Below are 25,196 nucleotides of genomic sequence, written 5' to 3'. Positions count from 1 at the left end.
TGATGATAAATTAGCATAAATATTTGTTACATTTTAATTCATTTTACTATGTCAAATACTATATATATATATATATGTATGTGTGTGTGTGTGTGTGTGTGTATGTATGTATGTATTTATTATTAGAAATTTAATTTGATATTTGACAGCACCACAAGGGTGCCTGGGTTATCCTACCATTCTATAAAGTAAGTAGTATACAATCAATTTCTAGGACGTCTTGCTGGTTTTGCCGGGGGAGGAAGTTCCTTTCTACATTTAAGAGTAAACCTGAGTCCCTTCATCTCGGTGTGAAATTCTGGACATTTCACTAAACTTTAGCTATTACATTCCCCTTTGGCGATTAGAATGAGCTTGTGTTCTTTTTTGTGATGTTTATGACTGCTGTAAGATCACCATGTGTAGTTTGCAATAGCTACGCATATTCCAGCTTCTTGAAGGGATTGGTTAATACAGTGGGACCATGTTGGAATTTTGTTTCTTACAGAGGCCAGAACAGTCACAAAACATTTTTTTCTTTAACGAGATATTTTAGTGGTACATATTAGAATGATACACTGTACCTTACAGCATCTTTAATGATTTCATTAGATCAACGAATTTAACTAGTCACAAAGGGTAGCGCGCTGTACTCGTGCACGTTTGAAATTTACCGCCGTTTCAACCACCAATGAAGAAGAAATTAATTTAGCTAGCGCCCTCTATTGGCGTCATGTTCGTAAACGCTCTTTTACCAGAGGTTCATGACAGACAGGGAGGGGGGAAGGAAGAAGTGTAAGCCCCGGATCCATCTTCAAGAGAAAATAGGAAAGAAACCGCGTCCCAGTTTTATTTCGTTTTAGGCGGCATCTTTCGGTATAATACGTGTTAGGGAGCCCAAGGAAGGGGCTGTGTCATTGACTGTAGGATGTCCCGACATGAAGGTAAGTAGAAAACAGTCGATTACTGTGTCGTTGGGTGATAATTCTGGCTAACAGACTGGCTAGTCTTCGGCCGCGGGTTGCCATGTTTTGTATTGAAATGCAATGGGAAAGGCTCATGATGGCCGCCGCCATGAATTCTGCAACCTTTTTCAGACCTTCTTTGTCGATAAGTTGCCGGTCATTTTGATAGTTCAGGCCCATACAATTCACAAAGCGACCAGAGAAGAGCTTTTGCTAGTTGCTTCACTTACCTAGCTACATGTCGGCTTACTGGGCCGTGTGGCAGCTAGGACCTTAGTTAGCAAGCTAGCTAGCACCCTGGTTTTGGCCTGTCGCAAAGGGCGAATGGAGAGCTGCCACGGAACGGGATTGAATTTTTAGCTATTCCGAGCTCTCGGTCTCTTGGCCACTTGAGAGATGACTGCACTGTCATCAAGGAGGCCAATAATAGGTCAAGGCCCTGTAGGCCTTGTTTAAATTAATAACTTGCAGTATTATTGCAAAGTAATACTATCAAAACAGGATGATTTAGCAAGTCTGAGTATGACCCAATTAGCTAAGTAGCCAACTTGGTGAGAGGTCTGGCTAGATGAAAGTAGTCGCCGGTCAGTTACGCTGAACCTGTGTCGGCCTATTTGGTCATGGCATTCATGCTAGCTAGTAAGCTAACCGTCTTGAGTCATGCTAGCGATATATGGAGCATTTGTATAAGCTATGTAAGCCACCAGAAGTGAATGACTTGCACGTCTGGATTTAGCTTTAGGCTTAAGGTTTGCGTGTCAGCAAGAGAAATCGTCAGTTGCGAATAGCTCTTTCATAGGAAAAATGCCCCTGCAATGTTTGGATATTACTATCCCGTAAAATAGGACCTCGCAGTTGTACATAAGAGGTTTTCGATGGATTTGAATATATTCGTTTAGCCTGTTAGCTGCATTTGCTACTTGGTTAGCTTGCCATTAATGGATTTTACCAGTTAAACTAGGAGATTGATTTTACTGCCTTGGGCTGCTTTGTATTTACCCATGCTAAAAAGTAAAAAACGAACTGGGCACGGATATGTTGATGCCTCTCAAGTTAACTAGAGCTCAACTGAAATGCTGGGCCAAGTCTTATATCACTACTTAAGATTTGTTCTGTTTTTACAGATAAGAAGAAGTTGTAAAATGTACAGTAATTATTATTATATGTATGTAATTTGTGTGTATATGTATGTATGTGTGTGTGTGTGTGTGTGTGTATATATATATATATATATATATATATATATATATATATATATATATATATATATATATGTATATATTAATTCATTCATTCATTCATTCGTGCTTTACATTTAGTCACAGATAAATGGTTTGGTTTTGCTGCTTTTCTCCTATTATCGGATTTACTTATGGCCTGAGGTCACCCAGATCAGTTTAAACCGATCAGATGAAAATTAAAACTATACGCTTAACTTTCATATTCTGATGATATGCAGAAAGTAACATGTATATTAATATTTTGAGGCAATCCACAGTTGTATGGGGAAAAAAAAGTAGCACTACATGTTATTGACCCTGGTAATACTGCAGATAGTGGTTCATCTCTTTTGTAATTGTGTCATGGCTGCATTTTGAGTTGAACATTATCTAGACTGGGAGAATTCAGCTTTCATTGGATCTTCAACTGCCTTCTAAAATTGGTCATCTTCTGCTACACATGAAAACACTTGAGGGAATCTGGAACATTAATGGAATTTGTTGAAAGTGAAAGTCTTGAGACTGATTAATGGTTACAGCAGTTGCCATAAATGAAAATGAATGGAACATAAGAATGCTCTGATTGTGAAGTTTACATGTTTTGGCAATAAGATGGTTAATATTCACCTTTGGTCTACATGCAAAGGCAGCTAGCCGGATTAAATAAATTAGACATTGTACATGTGCCTCTGTTCCTTTGTGCAGGTACCAGCTGAATTTATGAAGTTTTTAGATTGGATTCTCCTGCATTCATTAAATAAATATTTATTAGTCAGTTGGCTTCCCTCCAACATTGAGCTAACCTACTAAGTTTAGTTATGTCTTTGAGGTAGTTTGACACCTTATTTCACCTTTTAAAAATAACGATTATGACAAGTATGGGACCAGAGGCAACCAGTTTTTTTTTTTGTTTTTTGTTTTTTTTTTTGGTTTAGGTGTTATCAATGTATATTGAACAGTTGGTGTATGTTGAACCTTTCCAAATGAAAACACACTTTTATATTTATTTGGTCATAGTATAAACTAAATATTTGGCATTTTAGTTACACCTGTAAATTGGGTGTATTGTGTGATCATATACTATGTTAACAAACATAAGCGACTGTTTGGCAGTCACATTTATGTGTGGATGTGATGCAAAGGCTTTGTTGAAGTCATATAAGATGTTATCCTGTATAATCAACCAAGGTAACTGGTAGTGCTAAATTTACTTCATGGAATAGGTTAGCTTGTATGGCAGGTTTGGTCATTCACAGTTGGTTTTCACTCTTTGCAGCTCTTCAGGTTTAAAAAATCTTAACTTTTCATATATTGAACATCCACACTTCTGAGAGATATCAACTTATTTCCATATACTTGAAAATGAACTGAAAGTTTTAGGTTTAATCATTTTATTTCATTGTGTCTGACACTGTCATGTAACATATAATCTTTGGTTTAACTGCAAAACAAGGTTGTAGTACACATAGTTTATCTGATACTAGGCTAGACTTACAAGGTCCACCCCCCCACCCCCCGCCATTTGTATTCATTGTCTGGTCTTGAATATTTCTGGGTATCCTACGCTGAGCCCTGTGTACAATGTGGTAGTTGTGCCAGAAATTGCCTTCTACTTGCTTATGTTGCATCCTGGTCTGAACTAGTGACACATGTTTTGTAAGCTATGTATAGAGTATGAAATGTGTGGCATCGATGAGGGTAGAGGAGATTCAGGTGTCTCCTCCTTTCACTTCCTCTGTTACTTGTCTATCTCCATCTGTTATTTTTGGTATGCTCATTACAGTTTTCATCTGCAACTTAATTTATCATAGCAATACTACAGTTAATCATTTTAAATCTGAATGATAAGCATGTGGCGAGGGTGCTTACATAGAGTTCAGCTATTGGGAATCCATTTAAATTCTTAAGGGAACAAATTTATTGATGGAACCAAAGCTGAGTTTCTCAGGCAATTCATAAATGTTTCCAAGGGCAGTTGCAGGGCTGGAGAGTCACATTCCATAACCATAATGATTTGCCTCTATTTGTATGGACATATTAAAATGTTTTGGCAGCAGTGACAATTGGCATTTTAGCCATTTATTGTTCCACATTGTGGATGGAAGCATTAATCTATTTACAGTCTTGATTCTAGCAGTGCTAGCTTTTTGGAAACACATTTGAGTCAACTCCACAGTATAACTGTATTAATGTTTAATCTGATATTTGGTGTTATGATCCAGAAATTAAGACAATTGAATGATACTTGCTGTTTGTTATTGCCAAAATGATGTTCGTGCTTCAGTAGTACTTGTGTCCAGTCATGCCCTGCATTTCAATACTGCATTTCCCATGCCTTCATGAACTTCAGCTCCCACTCAAAAGAGCGTCACACAGTGGCCACTTGCAGCATGACCAGGGAAGGCAAAAAGGAGTAGATTTTTCAGTCAGAACATCCTTGCCTTCAGTAGGTTAATAAACAAACACATAAAAACTAGTTAAGCCTAGCAAGCAGAGCAAAAGTAACAATCCAGAGCAGTCACAAAGTGCTTTAGTACATGAAGCACGATTTGTATATCTTTTATATTTTTGAGAATTTTAACAGAAAGCAGTGTTTTATTTCTCCTGCTTTCACTTATAAATGGCTTTGTCCACCATGATGTTGGGAGTCAAGAAGGAAACTACGTCAGATTGCATTGATGTCTGGGCAGGTCCTGCCGCTGAATTAAACACTTCTGTTAATTCAATCCCCTGCACCTCTAAGGACTGATTTAACACACTTCACTTTAGCTACAAATCGAATGGAATGGTTCTTAAGATGGCATCTGAGATTCCCCCAAGGTTAAATGGTGAGGACATGTGCATGTTAAATTGTATTGAAAGGCAGGGCTGCGCTCCAATGACTTTGGTTTTTTTAATCAAGGTTATTAGTTAAAGAAAGTAATAATAGTGTTCTCATGTAAACATTAAATCTTATAAATACCTGTGCATTTATCCCCTTTGCACCATCTGAAATAATGTTTGAGAGGCACCAGAAAAATATTAACAAGTACTATGGAAGTAGCGTGAGGTGATCATTGATACCATTATTGAGGCTTTTAATATTTCTTTGGCTCAATGTATGGTACCTTCCTACACTGTAGAAAAGCCCATGATGAAACTAATTCAGTTCATTAAGTTGAATGGTGGGGGGGGGGCGGGGCGGTCTTTGGTGTATATACATAGCTGTATAAACAGCATCTTTATAGCATAAAGATGCAATATTTATTATTATTGATTTTAATAATAGTACTAATATTGGCAGTGCTACTGAAACTCCTCTTTTAGTGACTGAGAGAATGTTGCTTAGTCATGCTTTCGAACAGTCCTTGAGTGTGCTACAATTTAGCAGCAATCACCCCTTAGACTAGTTCACATTCTTCTATATTTATCAGATCTCTGCTTTGGTGTTTTGTTGTGCACATGTTGAGAAGGAAGGCCAGCAGTGCGATGCCCCTTTAAACTTGTGATGATGTGCTGGCTACTTTAGCTGTGTACATTGAACTTGGGCTACTTTAGAGGTTTGAGTAGGGTAACCAATTGGTCTAGATCCAATTATTTCGATTTTGTTTTTTAACTAATTAATTTTTTTATTAAATGTATCAACAGTTACATTTAATATCTTTCTGTCTTTGACTTTGTGTAATATCCCCTTGGATAATGGTTTATTTTGGTTAATCAAGATCCTTTTATACAGTTATGAAACTAGTTTATCCATATCTTCTAGCTAATGGTTTATATTACAGTCAAAGTTGGACAGTTAACTAAAGTGATGAATGAAAACCTAAAATATTCTTGGTTTAGCTAAAAGCTTTATTTCTAAGTAGGTCTAGACCTTCCATTCAGATGTAATATGAACCATAAAGAGAAAATATATGAGACTGCTCCCAGAATAGAGTATACTTGAAAGACTGGAATTTATGCTCTGGAAAAATAAATCTTAGCTACATGATTTCAAAAAATCTGTTAGTCAGATTCAGTTATTATTAAAAATGGATGAGTCATATTTTTAGTTCTTATTTTAAAATAATCCTAATCAGCTGTGGTCTATGTATTTTTCTGACATTACTGTTGTTTTAAATTAACTAATAAATGACTAAAATAAACCTAATGCACTGGACCAATTACCTTGACTCACTTATATACCACTTATACACCACTACATAGAAAAGTGGTGGTGGTCTGTTTTGGCTTCCAGACAGTTATAGAATACTGTGGGTTCTTATAATTTACAAACATTTCTGTACTCTTTTTGTAACCTATTTTATTTATATTTTTGTATTTGGTACATGGTTTATTATATTGATGGCATGAAGCTCAGGATACACAGCTTAAAAATGTCCATACTCCTAGTCTATTCTCAGTTTTAGTATATAACATTTAGAAAAATTGGTAACAGATTGCATAATTATCGGCAAAGCGTACAAAGTCTGTAGTTGCTTTGGGAGTTAACCAGCTCTGTTTTCTTGGCTTCTAGGTGTGAGCTGTGACGCGTGTTTAAAAGGGAACTTCAGAGGGCGCCGATACAAGTGTTTAATTTGCTACGACTACGATCTGTGTGCGTCGTGCTACGAGAGTGGAGCCACCACAACTAGACATACAACGGAGCACCCCATGCAGTGCATACTAACCAGGGTAGACTTTGGTATGCAACTGCCTTGAGCCAAACAGTGGGAAGATATGGTCTTAGTCTGTGTAGGACAATAGGGGAGATGAGTGCATGATGATGATGATGATGATGATGACCTTCCTCTCTGCCCTCCACAGACCTCTATTATGGTGGAGAGGCATTTTCAGTAGAGCAACCCCAGTCGTTTACTTGTCCCTACTGTGGAAAAATGGGTTACACAGAAACGTCTCTACAGGAGCACGTTTCCTCTGAACATGCTGAGACCTCCACAGAGGTGGTGAGTGCACTTCATTAGACAGATGTAGATATGTATGACTAAATCTCTCACCTGGACAGATGAGTCACTTTTCCCCCACCAATGTTGCTGTTGCTTTGTCTTGTCTTTGATTTTGATGACTGGTCATTTTCTGAAGATCTTAACTCTCTCTTTCAGATCTGCCCAATCTGTGCAGCTTTGCCTGGAGGCGACCCTAATCATGTCACAGATGACTTTGCTGCTCATCTCACACTTGAACACAGAGCACCTAGAGATTTAATATCCTTACTCTTGTGGATTTAATTTGTATATGAGGTTTCCTAGCCATGAATTGTATGTAGCTTGTCAGCGTGTATGGGTGTGCACTGGTAAATAGATTAGCGTTGACTAGTTTCTACGATCACATCTCCTTTTGTAGTAAAACAGCATATTGAGATGACCTCTGTGCTGTGTGTGTGTTCTCTCTCCCTGTTCATCCTTAACTGCTTGGTGTTCACGATGAGACTAGTGGTGTGCGGCACGTGCGCCGGATGTTCCACCCTGGCCGTGGGCTGGGTGGTCCACGAGCACGCAGGACTAACATGCACTTTACCAGCAGCTCCACTGGGGGGCTTTCCTCTTCACAAAGCTCATCCTACTCTCCAAGCAATAGGGAAGCTATGGACCCCATAGCAGGTGTGTGACCCTATGCCAGGTTGACACACTTCTACTAATGTGTTTAATGCTGGACTATTAGGTCTTTGCATGTCATTTTAAAATGTCATAATATTGTTGCTTTAACTTTGATTTTCCTTTTTCACTTAGCAATCCTCATCTGTTTCTCAAGATTGGTTAGTTAAGGCTCATCAGTCTTTTTGTCGGATGTCTCTCTCTCTCTCTTTCTGTTTCTTTCTGCCCCTGACCTTTGCAGAGCTGCTGTCCCAGTTGTCAGGCGTGCGGCGCTCAGCGGGTGGACAGCTCAATTCCTCAGGCCCGTCAGCCTCGCAGCTGCAGCAGTTGCAGATGCAGCTGCAGCTGGAGAGACAGCAGGCACAGGCGGCCCGCCAGCAGCTGGAGACCGCACGCAATGCCACACGCCAACGCAGTAACCCTAGCAACATCAGTGCCAGTGTCCCACCCCCCAGCACCACCACAAACACAGCCATGACAGAGAGCAACCCTCTGGCCTCCCACAGCTCACAGTTTCTCCTCACACGGTAGGGCTTCCTAAAGTTCCCAAAACAAACCTGCCTCAGGTACACTGGGAACTCCTGATTTCCAGAAGTCTAAGTGATTGTCATTATCAGCTGTGCTATGATCTGGAACAGTGTTCTTGTGCGTTTGGGGTATTTTACAGGTGTGGGTATCTGTGGGTTGGGGCTTCTGATATTAAAAAGATGCTATATTATGTTTGGTGATCATGATTTGCACTGTATTCATAAAGGGACAAATGAATTAATGAAGAATGTGTCTTGGTTTCTCATGACACGCAGTATTTTTAGTCAAGAAAGGCTGGCATTCAACTAAATGAAGGGTTTGGTTTCAGTCCATCATCCCTTCTCTTCTCATGGCAGGTTGAACGAGCCAAAGATGTCTGAGGTGGAGCGTCAGGCATTGGAGAGCGAGCGTGCTGACCGCAGCCTGTTTGTCCAGGAGCTACTGCTGTCCACGCTGATGCGTGAGGAGAGCTCATCCTCAGATGAGGATGAACGGCGAGACTTCGCTGACTTTGGCGCAATGGGCTGTGTGGACATCATGCCTTTGGACGTGGCACTGGAAAGCCTCAATCTCAAAGAGAGCTCTGCAGGCAAAGAGCCTCCACCTCCTCCTCTTTGATGATATCCCACCACCACGCAGACAATGTCCTCTGTGCTGTAACTGCCAATGATGGTGGGCAAACACACAGCTCTGTTTGTTTGGTTTTTTGTTGTTTTGTTTTTATTTGTTTTGGGTTTTTTTTTTTGTTTTTGTTTTTTTTGGAGATTGTAATTTCAGGTCTGTCACCTTTTTGTTACATTGTAAAAATCCATTAAAGGAGAGCGAGTATGAGAGGAAAAAACTAAACAAGTGTGTAAGAGTGAGTGAGAGAGACAGTGAGAGAAAGACAGAAAAATATAAAATATATATATAAAATATATATATATTGACTTGATAATCAATTCCACATTACTAAATTTTTTTTTCCTTTAGCAGGTCAGCGTAGGTAGCTGTGGCAGACATCTGCTTCCTGTGTCTAACAAAAGGCTCTCCTTATAAATACTCCACATTCAAAAACTGAAGAGGAAACTGAGTCCTTCTCTAATGAAGCTGCTGTGTGTATTTATGAATATTAATGAATAAAAAGTGCTTGGATGGTTTACCATAACTACTGCATGAGGTTATTTGCAGCGTGCATGATTTTTAATGACCTTGTCATTAAAACGGCAAAAAAATCCCAAAGCTTTCTTTAATTTTTTAAAAGGGTTACTTGAACTGAAATGTCTTTTGAATGAAATATAGAATTCAAATTTGAGAGGTTTTTTTTTCCATGTTTTTATAAAAGGAAAGCAAAAGCGAAATTGGAATCTGCAGTAGCTTCATAAGAAAACAATGCAGTTCAGTTTTGTCTCTGAGCTCCAGGCTGCCCTTCTTTGAGCTAGCAGGCACCTCACCCTGATAAATTGATGTAACCAATGCTGCAAAAAAACAACAGTGAAACAAATTTGTCAAGCTAACGTGATGGAGGATCTTTCTTTTTGCCAAGAAATAAATAAAAAGATAATCTCTACAGGCAAAAAGAGAACTTGCCTATTAACATTTTTTTTTTCTAGACGTTGATGTTTTAGTGACAACTGTGTAATCACCAGATGTACTTTCTAACTTTTGCACCTGTACAGAACAGTTGGCTTCTCCATGCTCATCACACTCTGCTTTGCACCTCTGCTTCCAGTAGGCAACAGCTGCTGCTCTCACTGGATCTCGGAGACGGAGTGCTGATCTAGGGTTATTGTTTGTGGTTAAAATCACCATTAAACAGGGGAAGTCTTCTCCTAGACCAGCACTGCAACTCAGAAGGTCTTTGAATGCAGACCCAAATATCCCTTTTTCCTTTCTTTTATCACTTTCTTCAGTTAATGAAGGAGAGCTTAAGACTTGCCACATTTCAGGCATTGTTTGTGTTTTCCTTTTCAACTTCTTTTTTTAAAGAATGACATTCTGATTTTTGCTCTGCTTAAAAAATAGCACCTTCTATTTATTCAGGTTTTGATTTTCTTTTTTTCCTCTTGATTTTTATTCAACCTTGTGATTGAATCATGCCACTTCCATGCCTATACTCTTATCCTCAATGTAAAATACAATGAGATGTATATTGAATTGAATTTGTGCGTTAACTTTCATAATGGTTCTAGGACATGGGCAGACTTTCTTTTTTTAATGTAAATTTAGAATACTACAATAAAAATGGCGCACAGCTTTTGATGAAAAATAACCCATCGTCCTCTTACTCTTTGTGGTTGTGTTTTACATGCATAGTCATGGAAAAACACTTCTACTCATGTAATGTAATATTGCCTTAAAAAAAAAAAAAATCAAATTATTACTTGCAGCATTACCACTATAACTGCATGTGAATTTGGCTCACAGATAACTTTAGTTTTGCTTGCCCATGGGCTACAAGTTTCACATTCCCAGACAGTATAATAACTAATACTACATGTTCATAACCACTGTTGCACTTCTCTATGTGCCCATCTACAAAAGTCAACAATGGGGAGTAGCATTGCTTTGTTTGAGTAGAGCCTTGGTTAATTTCAGCTGTCCTTGTCATTAGACCGTAGTTATTGTTAGACTTAAACCTTACCCTTGGGATGCCTTTCATGCCTGCAAGTGGCCTCTTTGCCAAAATAGTCTAGTGAGCAGCAGTACTGAAGCATTAACTTTCTGCTTATTCCTTCTATGCCAAAAGATTAATAAGAGTCAAGATAATGATGGAGGTGGAAAGAATGAATGACAAACCATAACAACTTATTATTGCAACTGTATATTTCATCAGGGGATTTTACTAGCTTACTCATGCAGTTAAAGTAATGCATGTGTAGTCCCTGCAATGCAAAAAGATTGTTACCCTGTTCATGAGTAAATCATATTCACCTCGTATATTTGAAAACTAAGGATGGGATATTTTCTCTTTTGACATTGAATGCACTGCACATTAAAAGTATCTTGGTTTAACACAAATGGAGAAAACTTTGCTTGTTTAATGTCACTGATGGTAATGTAGTTATAATGACTTGTTTATTGTAATGTACATACAAATGACAAACAGTATTGTAAGACATACCACCTTTATTAAATGCACAGTTTTACAAGGAACATTTCCACTGACTGCAGAGAAGCTGCTCACGGGATGCACAAAGCATAGAATACTGATATATAAGCAGTGAGAGATTGAGTCTGCCAGGAGCAAAAGAAATTGAGGCAATTAACACTCGTACACTTACATACTGCACACATATTCTCTAGGGGACACACACGATCACTCTTACCAGAAATTGGGTTAAAACATACATTTTGTTAAAAAGAAACATAAATAGTAAAGTTCAGTTTCTTCAATGGGAAACAAAAAGAACCCAAGATGGGTTACATTCAAAAAAGTCCCCATTCCATCTAAATACATTCAAAAAAAGTAATACAGTGTTCCAGTACCCGGTCACAGTTCTTCGTTTAAAAAACAACATTGGAGCGATTACCCAGAAAAGGTGGGAGGGGGAAGGGATGGGTGTGTCCACATGGCTAGTAGCCCTGACCGAGCTGTAGATCACCATGGCTGTGGTGTTGATCACCAAGGGAACTTGCCCTCAAAAAAAAAAAACCCATAATAGGGCAAAGTAAAGCTTCTATTAATGCTGAATTTGTTTCTACATGAGGAAAAGGGATAAATTAAAATGATAGGAGAAATCTAAATAAAATAAATTCTATTCTCAGTGATATTGTGAACAAGCACAGAGGAAAATAATACATTACATTGTCACACAAAATTATTTGTATTTACACGCACATTGTTACCTGTGGCCCAGGAGAAATATTTCCATCCCTTTATAATTATTGTCACACATTTGACATGATAGATCTTTTTTAACAGAATATATATTGAACATACTATTCATATACACAAATATTTGAACTGTACAGCATGGGCTATGAAGTACAGGCTGGTTATTTAGAGCAGACATACATCTCTATAGTACAAAACAAAAAAATCCCATCTTTGATGAACTTTAATCAGTATGTCACAATGCAAAAGATTTGGACAGAGGTTTAGGTCTTAGTGTAATAGTTTTAGTTCTAATATCTTAAAATATTTATAGTGTGCAGTTTTTCATGTTATTTCATATTTTCCTCAGATCCAAGTTTGGACTAGTTTAGCCTTCAATCAGCTAAAATGCTAAAAACTAATTTCATCAATAAAATCTGATATCAGTACAACAAATTAAGTCCTTACAGAACATCATACTTCCAGAATAAAGGATCTGCCTGATGAACAAATATCATCTATTAAAAGAAACAAATCTCTTTCTGTGCATTTTTTTCAGTGCTTACAATTGTATAGTGAATATTACAAAAATATGAGCAGTCCCCATAAAGGAAGGTTAGAGCTCAGAGATTTTGGAAAACTTCATTGGGTCAAGGCCAACCAGTGCTGACTACTGCTTGACATGTTTAGAATCACCTTTCTGTGACATGGGAAGAGAGCTTTTATTTTGCCCTAAAAAGTAGCCAGCGCAGAGACTGCTCAGAAGAAGTTTGACATCAGGGTACAAGGGACAAGAAACGTGACAGATGAGTATTTACATTTTGATCACGCGCTCACTCACTATAACACTTCTCATAGCTTTGTCCTTTTTGCACTCACAAAAACTCATTCACAACACATTGCTAACAGAAAGACTACAAGGACACCCACCATATTGAAACTAGAACTTAATGTGAACTGGAGGATGTTCCATATTGAAGTGTTAAAATCATACATAAATTTGGCCAAGAATGTGTGTAGTTCAGATGTAATAAACTAGTATCATTATGCAGTTAGTGATTCATTTACTTCAATAAAAATGTCAGTATTGAGACTTGTATTATTACATCTTCCAATATTAATCCTCCTCTTGTCATGTAGTCTATTTGGTGGAGTTGAAGCACACACACACACACACACACACACACACAAAGAATACTGGCTGCCCCTTCATAGGGTTTTTGTCTTCTTTAGTGACCTCAAGGATGGCCAGATTCACATGATACCAGTCTCATGTCAATACTCACGTCACAGTGCCCACCAAATCCATCGCTTTGAAACTGCCCACATCAAAAAGAATCACCAGAGAATATCACTTAAACACTATTAAGCAGTTATTTCATATTAAATAATAGATCATATAAAACTAATAAATATGAAGAATTATAAGTGCAATGTTTTTAGTGGATGTGGTTACACCATAGACAACCTCTGAGATTTATAAACCCTAAGGGCTAAAAAAGTAATCTTAAATTCTCTAAAAGGTAAAACCCATTTAATGGTAAAATACGATATGACCAATAACATAAACACTGAAGGAACATAAATCTGGTCACTTTTTGCCATTGACTAATCTCAGCCTGGTGTCCTATGAAGCAATCATTGCTGTAACCATCATTCACAAAGTGACCAAACAGGCCCTTAATTAGTGCTTAAATGGGTAAAATGCCCCAGTTATTTGGAGCAGCCATTTCACTGCCCCTATGACATTATTGTGGAATGCCACTGCTGGTGACTATGCCACTGTGCTCTAACCAAAACTGAAGAAACCGATTTAAGAACTAATATCTGTCCCCTGCACAACTGCTTTAGAACTGAATTGCGACACCTTTCAGTTCACTCAAAAGAATCCTGGATGCCTTCATGTCAATGTGCTTGTTACCCCCTTAAAAATGTGAACTCTATAGTGCATTTTCACCACAGTAATAAAAAATGAAAAATTAATGCCTTAATAGGGGAAAAGGTTTTAAAATTATATATCACCAGTGTAAAGGCTGGATAAATAAAAAAAAAAGTGATGGAATCTGGTGGTTAAAAATAATTTTTCCACAGTTTGAACAACTGTATTGCAATCCGTACTTGGTTAACCATGATGTATGGCCAGGGCAGTAACTGGGTTGTGCTAATTATTGGGCCTCCTTTCACTCCAAAACAGATTCTTCTTACCATTTTCCAATAAGTGTATATGAAAAAAATGGCACCAAGGTAGCAAAAAAGAAAAAAGAATAACACAATGGTAAATCCACAACAAAATGTTTCCCTTTCCCCAAAAAGTCAGTGTTTCACAAATATCAACATTGTCCTTGACACACTTAAGCTTACACCCGACCTGATTGAAGGGCCTTCTTGTTCTTTGAATTTTTTAGCTTTTTAATCTTTTTTCTTTTTTCTTTCTTTCTTTTTTGCTTTCTGTTTTGCTTGTTGTTCTGCAAAATGTTCCCAGTCATTAGGAGAAAAAACTAAAAAGCCTCCAAAATTGGTGGTCCGTGATAAGGAGTATTTACAGCGATCAGTCTGATTCCCTTTGTTCGTCCCCGGCATGTACAGAATTCAAAATGTACAATTTGTTGAAGGGCAGAAACAGACGTCTCCAAAGGAAGGAAAAAACCATACAGAAACACACACAATCAACTTTAAGGCCTTTTGTCTATGTAGTGAGGAGGCAGAAGCACAAGCAAGAACACACACACACACACACACACACACACACACATACACACACACACACACACACATACATACACACACACACACACACACACACACACACACACACACAGACGGTCAGCCGAGGATGTCCAAATAAACAGGCGAAGCCTTGGCCAGGCTGTGGAGCAGATTGTGAATCTCTTTGATGTTGAGTCTCATATACGGTTCACGCTGCCAGCAGCCCAGCATCAGGTCATACACCTCTTTGGGACAGGTGCGAGGTCTCTGCAGTACCCGGCCCTGTGTGATGCACTCAATCACCTGCAGAGGGAGCAACAGCAAACAAGGACAAGCAAGTTTACATTCCATTTAATTTGCAAAAATACCATGTTTTCAAACTTCTTAATGATAAACAGGTTAAGAAAAGGTAAAAAAAAACCCACCTAGGGCTTCACTTATAAATAATTTTCACATTTTCATTCATTGTCAGTAAATCATGCTGCTAGGAAAAGCTTTTCATTTTACATGTGTTGGAGAGTGAAGATGGTGGGAGATTTATAGTAGCATTAATGAAAATTAATTAGCATGAATTTTTTGCTATAGTAGCAAAAAATCAAACTCAAGAGGTCATTGACATTGAAGACGTGGCTCTGACCTCGTTGTTGGAGAGCTGGTACCAGGGCTGCTTGCCATAGGTGAAGATTTCCCAGAGGACCACCCCTAGACTCCAGACATCACTCTCTGTGGTGAACCTCCGGTACATGATGCTTTCTGGAGGCATCCAGCGAATGGGCAGCATGGTGTGACCACCCACCTGCCATCACAGGTGAAAGATTATATTGTGGAGAATATAGCACTGAACAAAATTGCTCCACTCTTATATCTAGGCTCCAATAGCTCTGGGTTGATTCAGTGTTTGGTATTTCACAGCAGAGGGAGCTGGTAGTCCACCACATGCACACATGCACACACATACACACACACACACACACACACACACACACACACACAGAAGGCTGCTGACACAGCAGAGTGTTTCAGGTGGTGTTGGTGGGGGTGGATTTGGGAGAGCCCTTCAGTGTCAGATGGCCAGAGTTTTTTCTGGAACAAGTCACTGTGGGGTGAATATATATATATATATATATAGTCATATCTAACTGCTTGTTTTAGATTTAATTGATTTAAACAATCAACGGTGTTTTCTGTCCATAGAACTGAATTTCAGTTCACTGATATAGTTAACTGAATTCTTAGCCAAGACTGCTAAACAAATATCAAAATATTTGTTTAATATGAGCTTGTAAATATAGACAGCCACTGTTTTCCTGCATATGCCCTCTAGACAGAGAAACAGCAATTTGCTGAAGATTTAAAGAATCTGCATTTAAATGTTATGAGAGTTGAATAACAGAGTAGTGTTATTATAACTCTGATGATGCCACTGTTTCACAAAAGGATTAAACAGAATCAACTGATGTAAATGAAAATGACCTCCAGTCTCTTAACAGCCTTGGTGACTTTGTCCATGTGACTGTGTCCATGTGATTGTTTCCTTGGTGACTGTGTCCATATGACTTTGTCCTTAGTAACTGTGTCCATGTCTATAATATAGCTTCCAATAGTTGCAAATTGTTTGGCAATTTCTTTGTACATTATAATTGCCCATTTCAATCTAAAGTTATTACTTTTTCTTGGAATTGAGGTAAATAACTCAAATGTCTCTTGTGAATGGCCATTCACTAGTGCCCACTGACCACTGTGCCCCACAGCAGATTAGAACAGGCCTTCCCAGATGCATGGGACAACTTACCCTGTAGTAGTCAGTGCTGTACACATCTCTGGACATTCCAAAGTCCCCTATTTTGACGAGCAGATTCTCTCCCACCAGGCAATTGCGTGTGGCAAGGTCTCTATGTACAAAGTGCTGTGAGGCCAGGTACACCATGCCTGCTGCGATCTGCTGAGCGATGTGCAGCATCTGTGACTGAGTCAGCTCCACCAGCAAGCTTTGCTGCCCATCTGTCATCAGCACCGCGTCCGGCCCATGAGCCCTGAGAGCGACAGAGGGAGACAGTGAGAAGATCACTCACTGTGGGAGCTTATGCAGGAACGTAAATAAAAACCACCTCTAAACACGTACCTTAGGAATTTGTTGAGGTCTCCATGTTTCATGTACTCAAACACCATGATTAGAGGATCGCTCTCCACACACACACCATAAAAGGTGACGATGTGTTCATGCTGCAGATTTGTCAGGAGCTCTGCCTCTCGGTGGAAGTCGGCTCGCCCGCTCTCACTCGCCTCTTTTAGAGTCTTTGGGATATGTTTAAATAATTAAAAAACTACATTGCTTCATTTTCAGAACTGTCACACCAGCCCTAAAGGCATCATTATAACCTACCAATTGCTACAACACAGATCCATTATTTAATGGAAGTAATGGCATACCTCATATGTCCACCAACACAGTCTGATGTTTATTATATTCCTTAAACTGACTGTTACTATTACTTCTGTTGATCACAGGACCACAGAGCTTCATACCTTGACAGCTACCAGGATCTTTTCCTGATCTGGTGACAAATTGTAGCACTCAGCTAGGAACACTTTACCGAATGCCCCCTCCCCGAGTTCTCTCTTCAGGACTATGTTGTGGCGCTTGATGTGTTGGACGACTATGGGGAAAAAAACACAGCAAAAATCAAACTACCAGTCAGTGGAGAGACTGAATGCAAATTACAGTGCATATCAACTGATTCAGCCAACGTTCGAGGAAAACAGCACAGTCACAGAGCACGCGCCTGTAAATCCTTCAGCAAGATTTAACATGGCAGCAGCCATCTCCAGTGTTGTTGCCATGGTAGTAAAAGGGGGTTTACCATGACAACTGGTCAGCGGCAACCCGAGGCTGGAAACTGTTTGACATGGTTGGGAAGGGGGGGTTGGTGGCAGTCTGGTGAGCCATGGCAACTTACAAGTGTCTGATTTCAGTACGCTGCCAGGGTTGCGGAAGTACTGGGGGTTCTCAATGACAGGTATCTTCGTCATGCCGATAATAACGGCATCTGGGCCCATCTCAGAAGACGACGGTGTGTTGTTGCCATTGGAGACATGATGGAGTGGGCTGGCTGAGTCGTCATCGTTACTGATAACAGAGGAGGAGCCTGTGGTGGAAGAGAAAATAATTATAAACCCCAGACCAATCAGAAGAGGAAGGGACAAATTGTCACATTTCAAATAGCATTTAACAATATCTAGCATACCCATTTTACTAGCATATGTATAATTGATAGGAATAGGACCATACAAGTATTTTGAAAGTATTCTCAAATATTGAGTTTTGAGTAAAGACTGAAACTAACCAGTGAATTCATCTTCACATAAACTAGTTTGATTATCATAGTCACATTTTCTAACATGCAAAACAACTAAACTTTAGTTGTCCTATGATACCTTACATGTTTGGAAATCAAATTTTGGACTAAACGATACAGTTTGGCTGATTTTCCATTATAAATTAGTATTTATCAAAAGCAAGATATGCATACCCTTTAGCCCAAACTTTGAGCTTCTTCCATATTTGAGAAATATCAACATCAAGATGCAGCCAGTCAGTGCAACCCCAGCTATCCCCACCACTACATAAACCTGGAATGGAAAAACAAGCATCGGAGTCAATGCAGCACTCACTGCTCTGCACTGTAGTGTAGTAAACTACTGTCACCACACATGTGGTTTCTCAATGATATTTGATAACTTTCAGAATATATCTGAAACCACATTATAAAAACCACATTATAGCTGGCCTGCTAACCAGATATAATATTGTTTTACCACATTCATATGGAATACACACCAACTATTGGGCTACTTTTGCCACTTACTCTAACACTGAAATAACTTCAGACTTACGGCAACTTTATCCTCCTGTGGCGGCATTTCTAAATAAAACACACCAATGTAAGTTTCTAAAATGATCGTGACTGGAATATAATGATGATAAAGATAATGAAGAAAGAAAGAGCGAAATGATTATACCTGGTGTGTCAGTTGTATCTGAGCAGTGGATTCACACACCATATCCAGTAGAGTACAAAATATGACAGAAATTGGTTAGTTCAAGTTATGGACTTACATTCAGTTGTACCACCCCAAAAATAACAGTTTCTTCTACAGTTTAGCTAGTAATCGTAACATAAGTAAAGAGAGACCTTACAGTAAACCATTACAGTAAACCTAACCCTGAGGACCCACATTCTACACACAAATGGTGAACAGCAATGCATACCTAGGACTACAGTGGACAGCCCCTGCTGAAGGCTGATGGCATGCATATCATACACAAAATAATGTGATCATGCATCCAGGCATTAAACTAATACATATAAGTAATCACAGGTCTGATGGATTACCAGACTAGTCACAGTCATGCAGAATTCATGCAACTTACCATAGTAGAAGCCATCTGCAGGCCAGAAGCGATCACATGTTTACAATTTGTTTTGCACAGATTTACTAAATCAAATTTCTGCTCTGCTCTGCAATAAGCCCAACATTTGAAGAGCAACGTCTGACTCAAGGCGGTCGTGTGTGCACCCACCTGCTCCTGAGTGCTCGACATCAGGGATTAGCATGAAGTGTGCCGTCACGTTCTTCTGGTCCTCGCCGAACTTGTTGGTGGCCACCAGTGTGTAAAGCCCGTTGTGGATGTGCGTGGGGATGTTGAGCTGCAGGCAGCCATGGTACTCGCTCTCTGTCGACTCGTGAATCTGTGTTTTGATGTAGTCCTGCTCCTCCAGCAGCTGCCCCTGGTGGTACCACTGCAGCTCAGGCTTGGGGTTGCCTGTTACACTGAACGGTATGCACCAGTCCTGGTTGCGCTCGGGCTCATACAGCTGCAGGATGGTTGGGGGGACTGACTCCGGAAAAGTCAGGTGAGGCAAGGAGATGGGCAGGGGAGTGTAAAGAGAGAGGAGAGGAAAAGTGAACATGGGGGACACAGTGGAGTTGACCAAGAATGCAGAAGGAGAGGAGCTTGGTGAGACTGCAAAGTAGCTTGATGATCAGGAAGAGCTTGACAAAGGAATAAACACAGACTGGGATACTAGGAGGATGAATCGAGCAGAACAATAGGGAATGAACAGGCTTACTGTAACATTAGGAACAGTAGTACCATAAACAAGGGTACTATGTTGGAAGGGTAGTAAAAGACACTTTGGATAATGCTTGGATCACAACTAATGAGCTAGAGTAAGGTGCTAGTCACACTGAGGGAGGTTACAGAACACTGGTGTAATGATGCTGTGTGTATGCTGCCCTTCTTACATTTGTTATTCGTACTAGGAAATAGTCTATCACTAGAGTGTCACAGGAACTGTTTTCAACACATCTGATCACAGATCTGGTGGTTTACCAAAACAACTCCATATGTACCCTCTAGTCTACAGCCAAGTTGTTCATTTCTTTGAGTGACTATACACACATGGTCCTTACAGAGGATGTGAAGGATGACTGAGGCCTCAGTCTGGCCCACAATGTTCTCAGCACTGCATGTGATCTCACGGCCATTGTCACTGGGAGAAAGTCCACTCAGTGTCAATGTGGATTTCATCTTAGAGGAGTTTGTCTGGTTGAAGAAGAAAAACAAACAAATACTGCTCTCAGAAAAGTTAATATTCTTGCAGCACAGACAAAATGAGGTTTGGGCTATGAATGATGATATACTTGAGTGTTTGAGAAGTAGGGCATTGTCCTATGTACTTTGTTCCAAATTTGTTACCAAACATACAAATTTACATAATTTATTAACATGCTACTCAGTCTAATGTCTTTACAGTGATGCTAAACCTTGACATAAAATATTACCTTAAACATTGTAATTATTAATAAAGTTCCTTTCTGTACTGCTTTCTGGATATTCTAAAACCTATTCTACAAACTACATCCTACAGCCTGCTGTTTTCAAGCCTAAGAGACACTTTGTTGTAAATATTATAGTGGCAGCATTAAATATTAATGAAAAACATGTAGCTTTCAGACGTTAGAGCCAGGGTCCTGAGGTCCAAGTGTCTTATAGGGATTTACATGCCCATTACTGGATTTAGTGGAGATTAAGTGTTTAAGTGCTCGTTCTAAATGCAAAAATGGTGTTATGCTCAGACTGTTTAGGGCTGGTTAATGGTTATTTGGTTATACACAGGACATTGTGGTGCTTATAAAAATAATTACTGTAATGGAATTTTTGTGAGAGCTACATACACACTATATACTATATATAGTGTGTCCTATATACACTCACATTTGGGTCAAAGTATATGATCACATGCAATGAAATGTTAAACATTCAACAAAGGGGTACAAAAAGGATGAGAAAGATTACTTGTGATACTAAAAAGGAATAAGCCTGAAATAAAGTGTATATAACCAGAGTTTCGCAAGAAATGTATTACCTCATGGCTGGTTGTAAGTGGTGGATGGTCAATAGAATTCAGGTTCCAGAAAAGCACAGGGGCTGGAGCACCAGATGCAGTACAGGACACTATTGCATCACTTCCTGCCATCTTGGTAACGACATGAGGGATGACTTGTACTCGCGGATACTCTGGAGAGAGGGAAGACGTGAGTTATTCACAGGCCACAGTTCTTACCTGTAGGATACTCTTCAGCTAATGTAGACATAAATACAACTCAAATTCAACACAGTTAACTGATTGAAACCCCTAGCTGAAGTTCCAAAATAATACAGGAATCTAGATGGACTCGGGTAGAACTGGTTCAGTCAAGCCATGTAGGACAAGCTACAGGTGGAGCTATAAGTTATTCCAGAAAACTGAAATTAAAATGTGAGCATAGTCACTTGTGAACTGTGCTGCTGTTCTTTCAGGGAATGGGTTTACCACAAGAGGGAACAGTGAGTTTGGAGAGGGCGTTAACTCTTCCCCCTTCCTCCATGCACTGGAGCTGATCTCTTTCACTCTCATCCACCCAGGCCTTGATCCACATGTTCTCACACACACACTGCAGAGGGTTTCCTGCCAGAAGCCTGCATGACAGAGCAATGGAATCAACACTCACACCAACCCCTTGAGAAATATGGGCAAGTTCTTGCATCAAAAGCAAATCCATACATGTAACATATATTAAACAGAGCTGTTAACTGACACACAAGAAGAGTGACAATTCCATACAAAGGGTGGCATGTATGTGTATGTGAGTTTGAGTGTATGATTATATGTGTGTGTGTGTGTGTGTGTGTGTGTGTGTGTGTGTGTGTGTGTGTGTGTGTTACAAAGAGACACTTACAAAGTAGACATGTTTGAATTGCGAATCGCAGTCCATGATAATGTTGACAAATTGTTTTCTCTGAGATTCCTACAAGAACATCAAAGTATGCAGCAAATTTGTTAGAAAGAGAAAGGGATTTTACTGCTATTAACATCAGTGATATGATTTAACTTAACGGTGTTGTTTGGAATCTTGTTGTATCAAGATAAAGGCATTAATTTAAATTCCAAACGTTGTCTTGTTCACAAGACAACCACACTGGACTCTAAGAAAAGGTGAATACAAGAAAAATAAACTTACAAATACTGAAGTTTGGCATTATTGACAAAAGCTGTTGTAGATACATTTGTCAGATGAGTGTTGATCACTGTTCTGTATTGAAAAAATGTCTACTATTAGGTACACTGTAAATCTAAAATGATATCCTACAAATAATATGTTCCAAATAAAGCTTTATGGTACAAATAAATACTCACAAGTTCCTGAGATTTGTGTAAAACTTCATGTAGTCCTCAGTAATTGTAAATAGTCTGTTCTGATTTGTAATGTATCTGAAATAATAATAATAATAATAATAATAATAATACATACATACATACATACATACATGTGTACGTACGAACATACATATAATTACACAAACACACAGATATATATATATATATATATATATATATATATATATATATATATATATATATATATATATATATATATATATATATATATATATATATTCCAGCAATGTGGTAGAAGCAAAGGATATGAGCAAATGCTTGGGCCTGATAATTCTTAGGTATTGATAGTATCTCATTAAGACGTCTTTGACAGTCTCGCGAAAACTGAACCAGTGCACATCATTTGAAGCCATACCCATCAAAATATCAACGGTTTAATAAAGGTGTGATTGCGCTATACATGCCTAAAGTGGGTCCGCTGAGCCGTTGTCGTGGAAACGGAGTGACATATTTGCGTAGGCGCTGATGCCTATTGCTTTGCGGACACGTTAGACTCTCGAACTAACCCATACGTAAGGATAAATTAAGGTTTGGCGAACGAGTGCGCAATTTTTAAATAATACGTACTCTTATATTTTATTACCCATTTATGAGTGCGTATGTGCATTGAGTGATATCCGTAGTCCAGGAAGAAATATATGAGATATTGGATATGTTTTAGTACCGTGTCTTGTCATCCGATAATTGTTCAGGTCGACTCTCTCCTCCCTTATACTTCTCCAAGCACTCAAATTTATTAAATAATCACTGGTAAATCCATGAACTTGGCATCATTTCTTGGCTGGTCTCTGTCAGTATGCTTTTCATATATAGGTAATTGTTAAAAAGCCTTTACTCACAAGCCACAGCCTATAATTGTCCTATTTCATCCTTTAGAACCCCCCCCCCCCCCCCCCGACCCGTCTAGAGTTATTCATAGCTAACAGCTAGTCAGAAGAGACACTAGACAGCCTATAGGCTATCTTCAGAAACAGATCTGCCTGGCATATTGCCTTTGAGCCAGTGGAAATTTCATACACTTTTATTTACCATGTCCCCCACCCCTTACAGATGCGCGCTCGCGCACACACGGACACACGCGAGCAACACACACATACATACACACACACACACACACACACACACACACACACACACACACACACACACACACACACACACACACACACACACACACACACGACCCTTTACGTTAAAATATAGGTTGTCCATGCGTAGATTTCAGATAGTAAGTATCTTTTCCATTGTATGTCAATATATCACTGACGAGCTTCCTCGATCACGCTATATATAGAAAACTGCACTGCATTAAGCATGCTCAATCTCGGAACGGTAGGGGATATGGGAAGGTTATTCGATGTCACGGAACATCATCTACGATTTAAGACACGAGAGTATATTTATTTCATTTCCAGCTGGATACTTATTTCATGTAAAACACCAAAAACACACCCTGTCAGTGAATCTAATGAACAGGTCTGTTCAGCAGCCCATGGTCTATTCATTTTCCTCATTTGTCTTCATTCCGACTATCTAGGTAGTAGCACGACACGTTTTCTTTCACTGTTCAGGTCGCTGTCTGAATACGTCCTAGGCTACTTACATATCAGTGATGTTTTCCATGTCGGTATCCGGCACCAAGATAGGGAAATCCTCGATCCCTGGATCTTGATCGATACACGAGATCTTCGAGGTATTACAAGAACATGATGCAGGACACGATGAGCTGAGCTTCAATAGCCCCATCAAAACCCCATAAAACCCCCAGCGAGCCATTCCAGTAAGCCCTGCGACCATAGCAGGTCCCCACAATAATTCCCAAACGCTCGGCAAAATCAGATCTTTTTCTGTGGCAATAGCTGGTAGTACTTCAGCAATTCCGCTCAGCAGCGTAAAACGAGACACCGCTGCTGATGTGGGATGCGCAAAGACGTTCGGCGCGAGGCGAGACTGTCATGGGGTGGCCTTCTCCTGTCTCCGCAGAATTGTGGTATCACACCATTACATGTTGACACCGCATTTCAGGGTGCCAAGAAGTTGCGCTCCGTCTCCGTCTTTTTAGTATTGATTCTAGGCGTCTTGATGTTTCCGCAAAAGACGTCTGGATCCGTCACAATTTCACTGTGGAACTGAGTGGAGTGGAATCTGATTGGTTCCGACCAGTACGTTCGTGCAGTAGTATCCAAAATCGCTTGGCTGACAGCACTACAATCCCGCCTCCTGTTTAGCGTTCCCGTATATCTCGTGTTAGTTATTTCTCTAGTACAGCTATAATACAAAACGTTTGGCACTGTTGGGCAAAGTACTATATTTAGGCAAAATCGATACCGGATAATATGCGTCTAGTTATTTCGAAGGTATCATTCGCATATGAGGTTCCCATTATAAACACTTATAACCTCTCTGAACAAAGCTTTTGTTTAAACACTGATCAGATGCCAGCGCATTGTTGCAGCGGGTACTTAGGCTCCTATCAAAGCTGTAATCCTGTGTAACTTCTTAGAGAAACCAACCCTGCATGATAAAACGTGGCACAGCATGCACTGGTCGAGGGCTGTAGTGCTCTTGCCTGATCCATCGCTGTGGAAGAAAATGAGCATGAGGGAGACTGCAAGTACATAGTGATGTAGCGGCAGTGTGCCTGT

At 39.5% G+C, this 25,196-nt stretch overlaps 2 protein-coding genes across 3 annotated transcripts; one reads left to right on the top strand and one right to left on the bottom strand.

The window, feature by feature from the left end:
- Positions 1-748: 748 nt before the first annotated feature.
- kcmf1 (potassium channel modulatory factor 1) lies at positions 749-10,516 on the top strand. Of its 2 annotated transcripts, XR_004776168.1 has the most exons (8): positions 749-923; positions 6,660-6,827; positions 6,950-7,089; positions 7,246-7,347; positions 7,566-7,743; positions 7,979-8,264; positions 8,622-8,937; positions 9,241-10,516. XR_004776168.1 is itself a non-coding variant. In XM_035527113.1 (7 exons), the coding sequence occupies exons 1-7, from the start codon at positions 908-910 to the stop codon at positions 8,881-8,883; spliced, it is 1,152 nt and encodes a 383-aa protein (XP_035383006.1). In that variant the 5' UTR covers positions 749-907; the 3' UTR covers positions 8,884-10,516. The 2 variants fall into 2 exon arrangements, 1 of the variants encoding a protein (XP_035383006.1); XM_035527113.1 differs by having other exon boundaries at positions 8,622-10,516.
- Positions 9,564-24,780, bottom strand: ntrk2b (neurotrophic tyrosine kinase, receptor, type 2b). The gene is made up of 18 exons (XM_027025358.2): positions 24,155-24,780; positions 22,510-22,584; positions 22,334-22,405; positions 22,052-22,120; positions 21,646-21,791; positions 21,199-21,350; positions 20,243-20,375; positions 19,350-19,664; positions 19,200-19,214; positions 18,788-18,805; positions 18,662-18,690; positions 18,298-18,397; positions 17,725-17,913; positions 17,294-17,424; positions 16,890-17,062; positions 16,560-16,800; positions 15,405-15,563; positions 9,564-15,070 (listed from the first exon to the last, which is right to left on the bottom strand). Exons 1-18 carry the CDS (start codon positions 24,346-24,348, stop codon positions 14,885-14,887), a joined length of 2,397 nt encoding a protein of 798 aa, XP_026881159.2. The 5' UTR covers positions 24,349-24,780; the 3' UTR covers positions 9,564-14,884.
- Positions 24,781-25,196: the final 416 nt, after the last annotated feature.

This window comes from Electrophorus electricus, chromosome 6 (genome assembly GCF_013358815.1).
Source record: "Electrophorus electricus isolate fEleEle1 chromosome 6, fEleEle1.pri, whole genome shotgun sequence".
NCBI lineage: Eukaryota > Metazoa > Chordata > Actinopteri > Gymnotiformes > Gymnotidae > Electrophorus > Electrophorus electricus.
The sequence above is the reverse complement of the archived record's forward strand: the minus strand, read 5'-3'. Positions and strand labels throughout refer to the sequence as shown.

Coding starts and splice junctions, on each gene's coding strand:
- kcmf1 (XM_035527113.1), top strand. Junction 7,348..7,565: donor ACAGAGCACCTAGAGATTTA/ATATCCTTACTC, acceptor CTTGGTGTTCAC/GATGAGACTAGTGGTGTGCG. Junction 7,744..7,978: donor AGCTATGGACCCCATAGCAG/GTGTGTGACCCT, acceptor TGACCTTTGCAG/AGCTGCTGTCCCAGTTGTCA.
- ntrk2b (XM_027025358.2), bottom strand. CDS start 24,348: ATGGTCGCAGGGCTTACTGGAATGGCTCGCTGGGGGTTTTATGGGGTT. Junction 19,665..20,242: donor AGTCATCCTTCACATCCTCT/GTAAGGACCATG, acceptor TTCCGGAGTCAG/TCCCCCCAACCATCCTGCAG. Junction 17,914..18,297: donor CTCAAAGTTTGGGCTAAAGG/GTATGCATATCT, acceptor CTTCCACCACAG/GCTCCTCCTCTGTTATCAGT.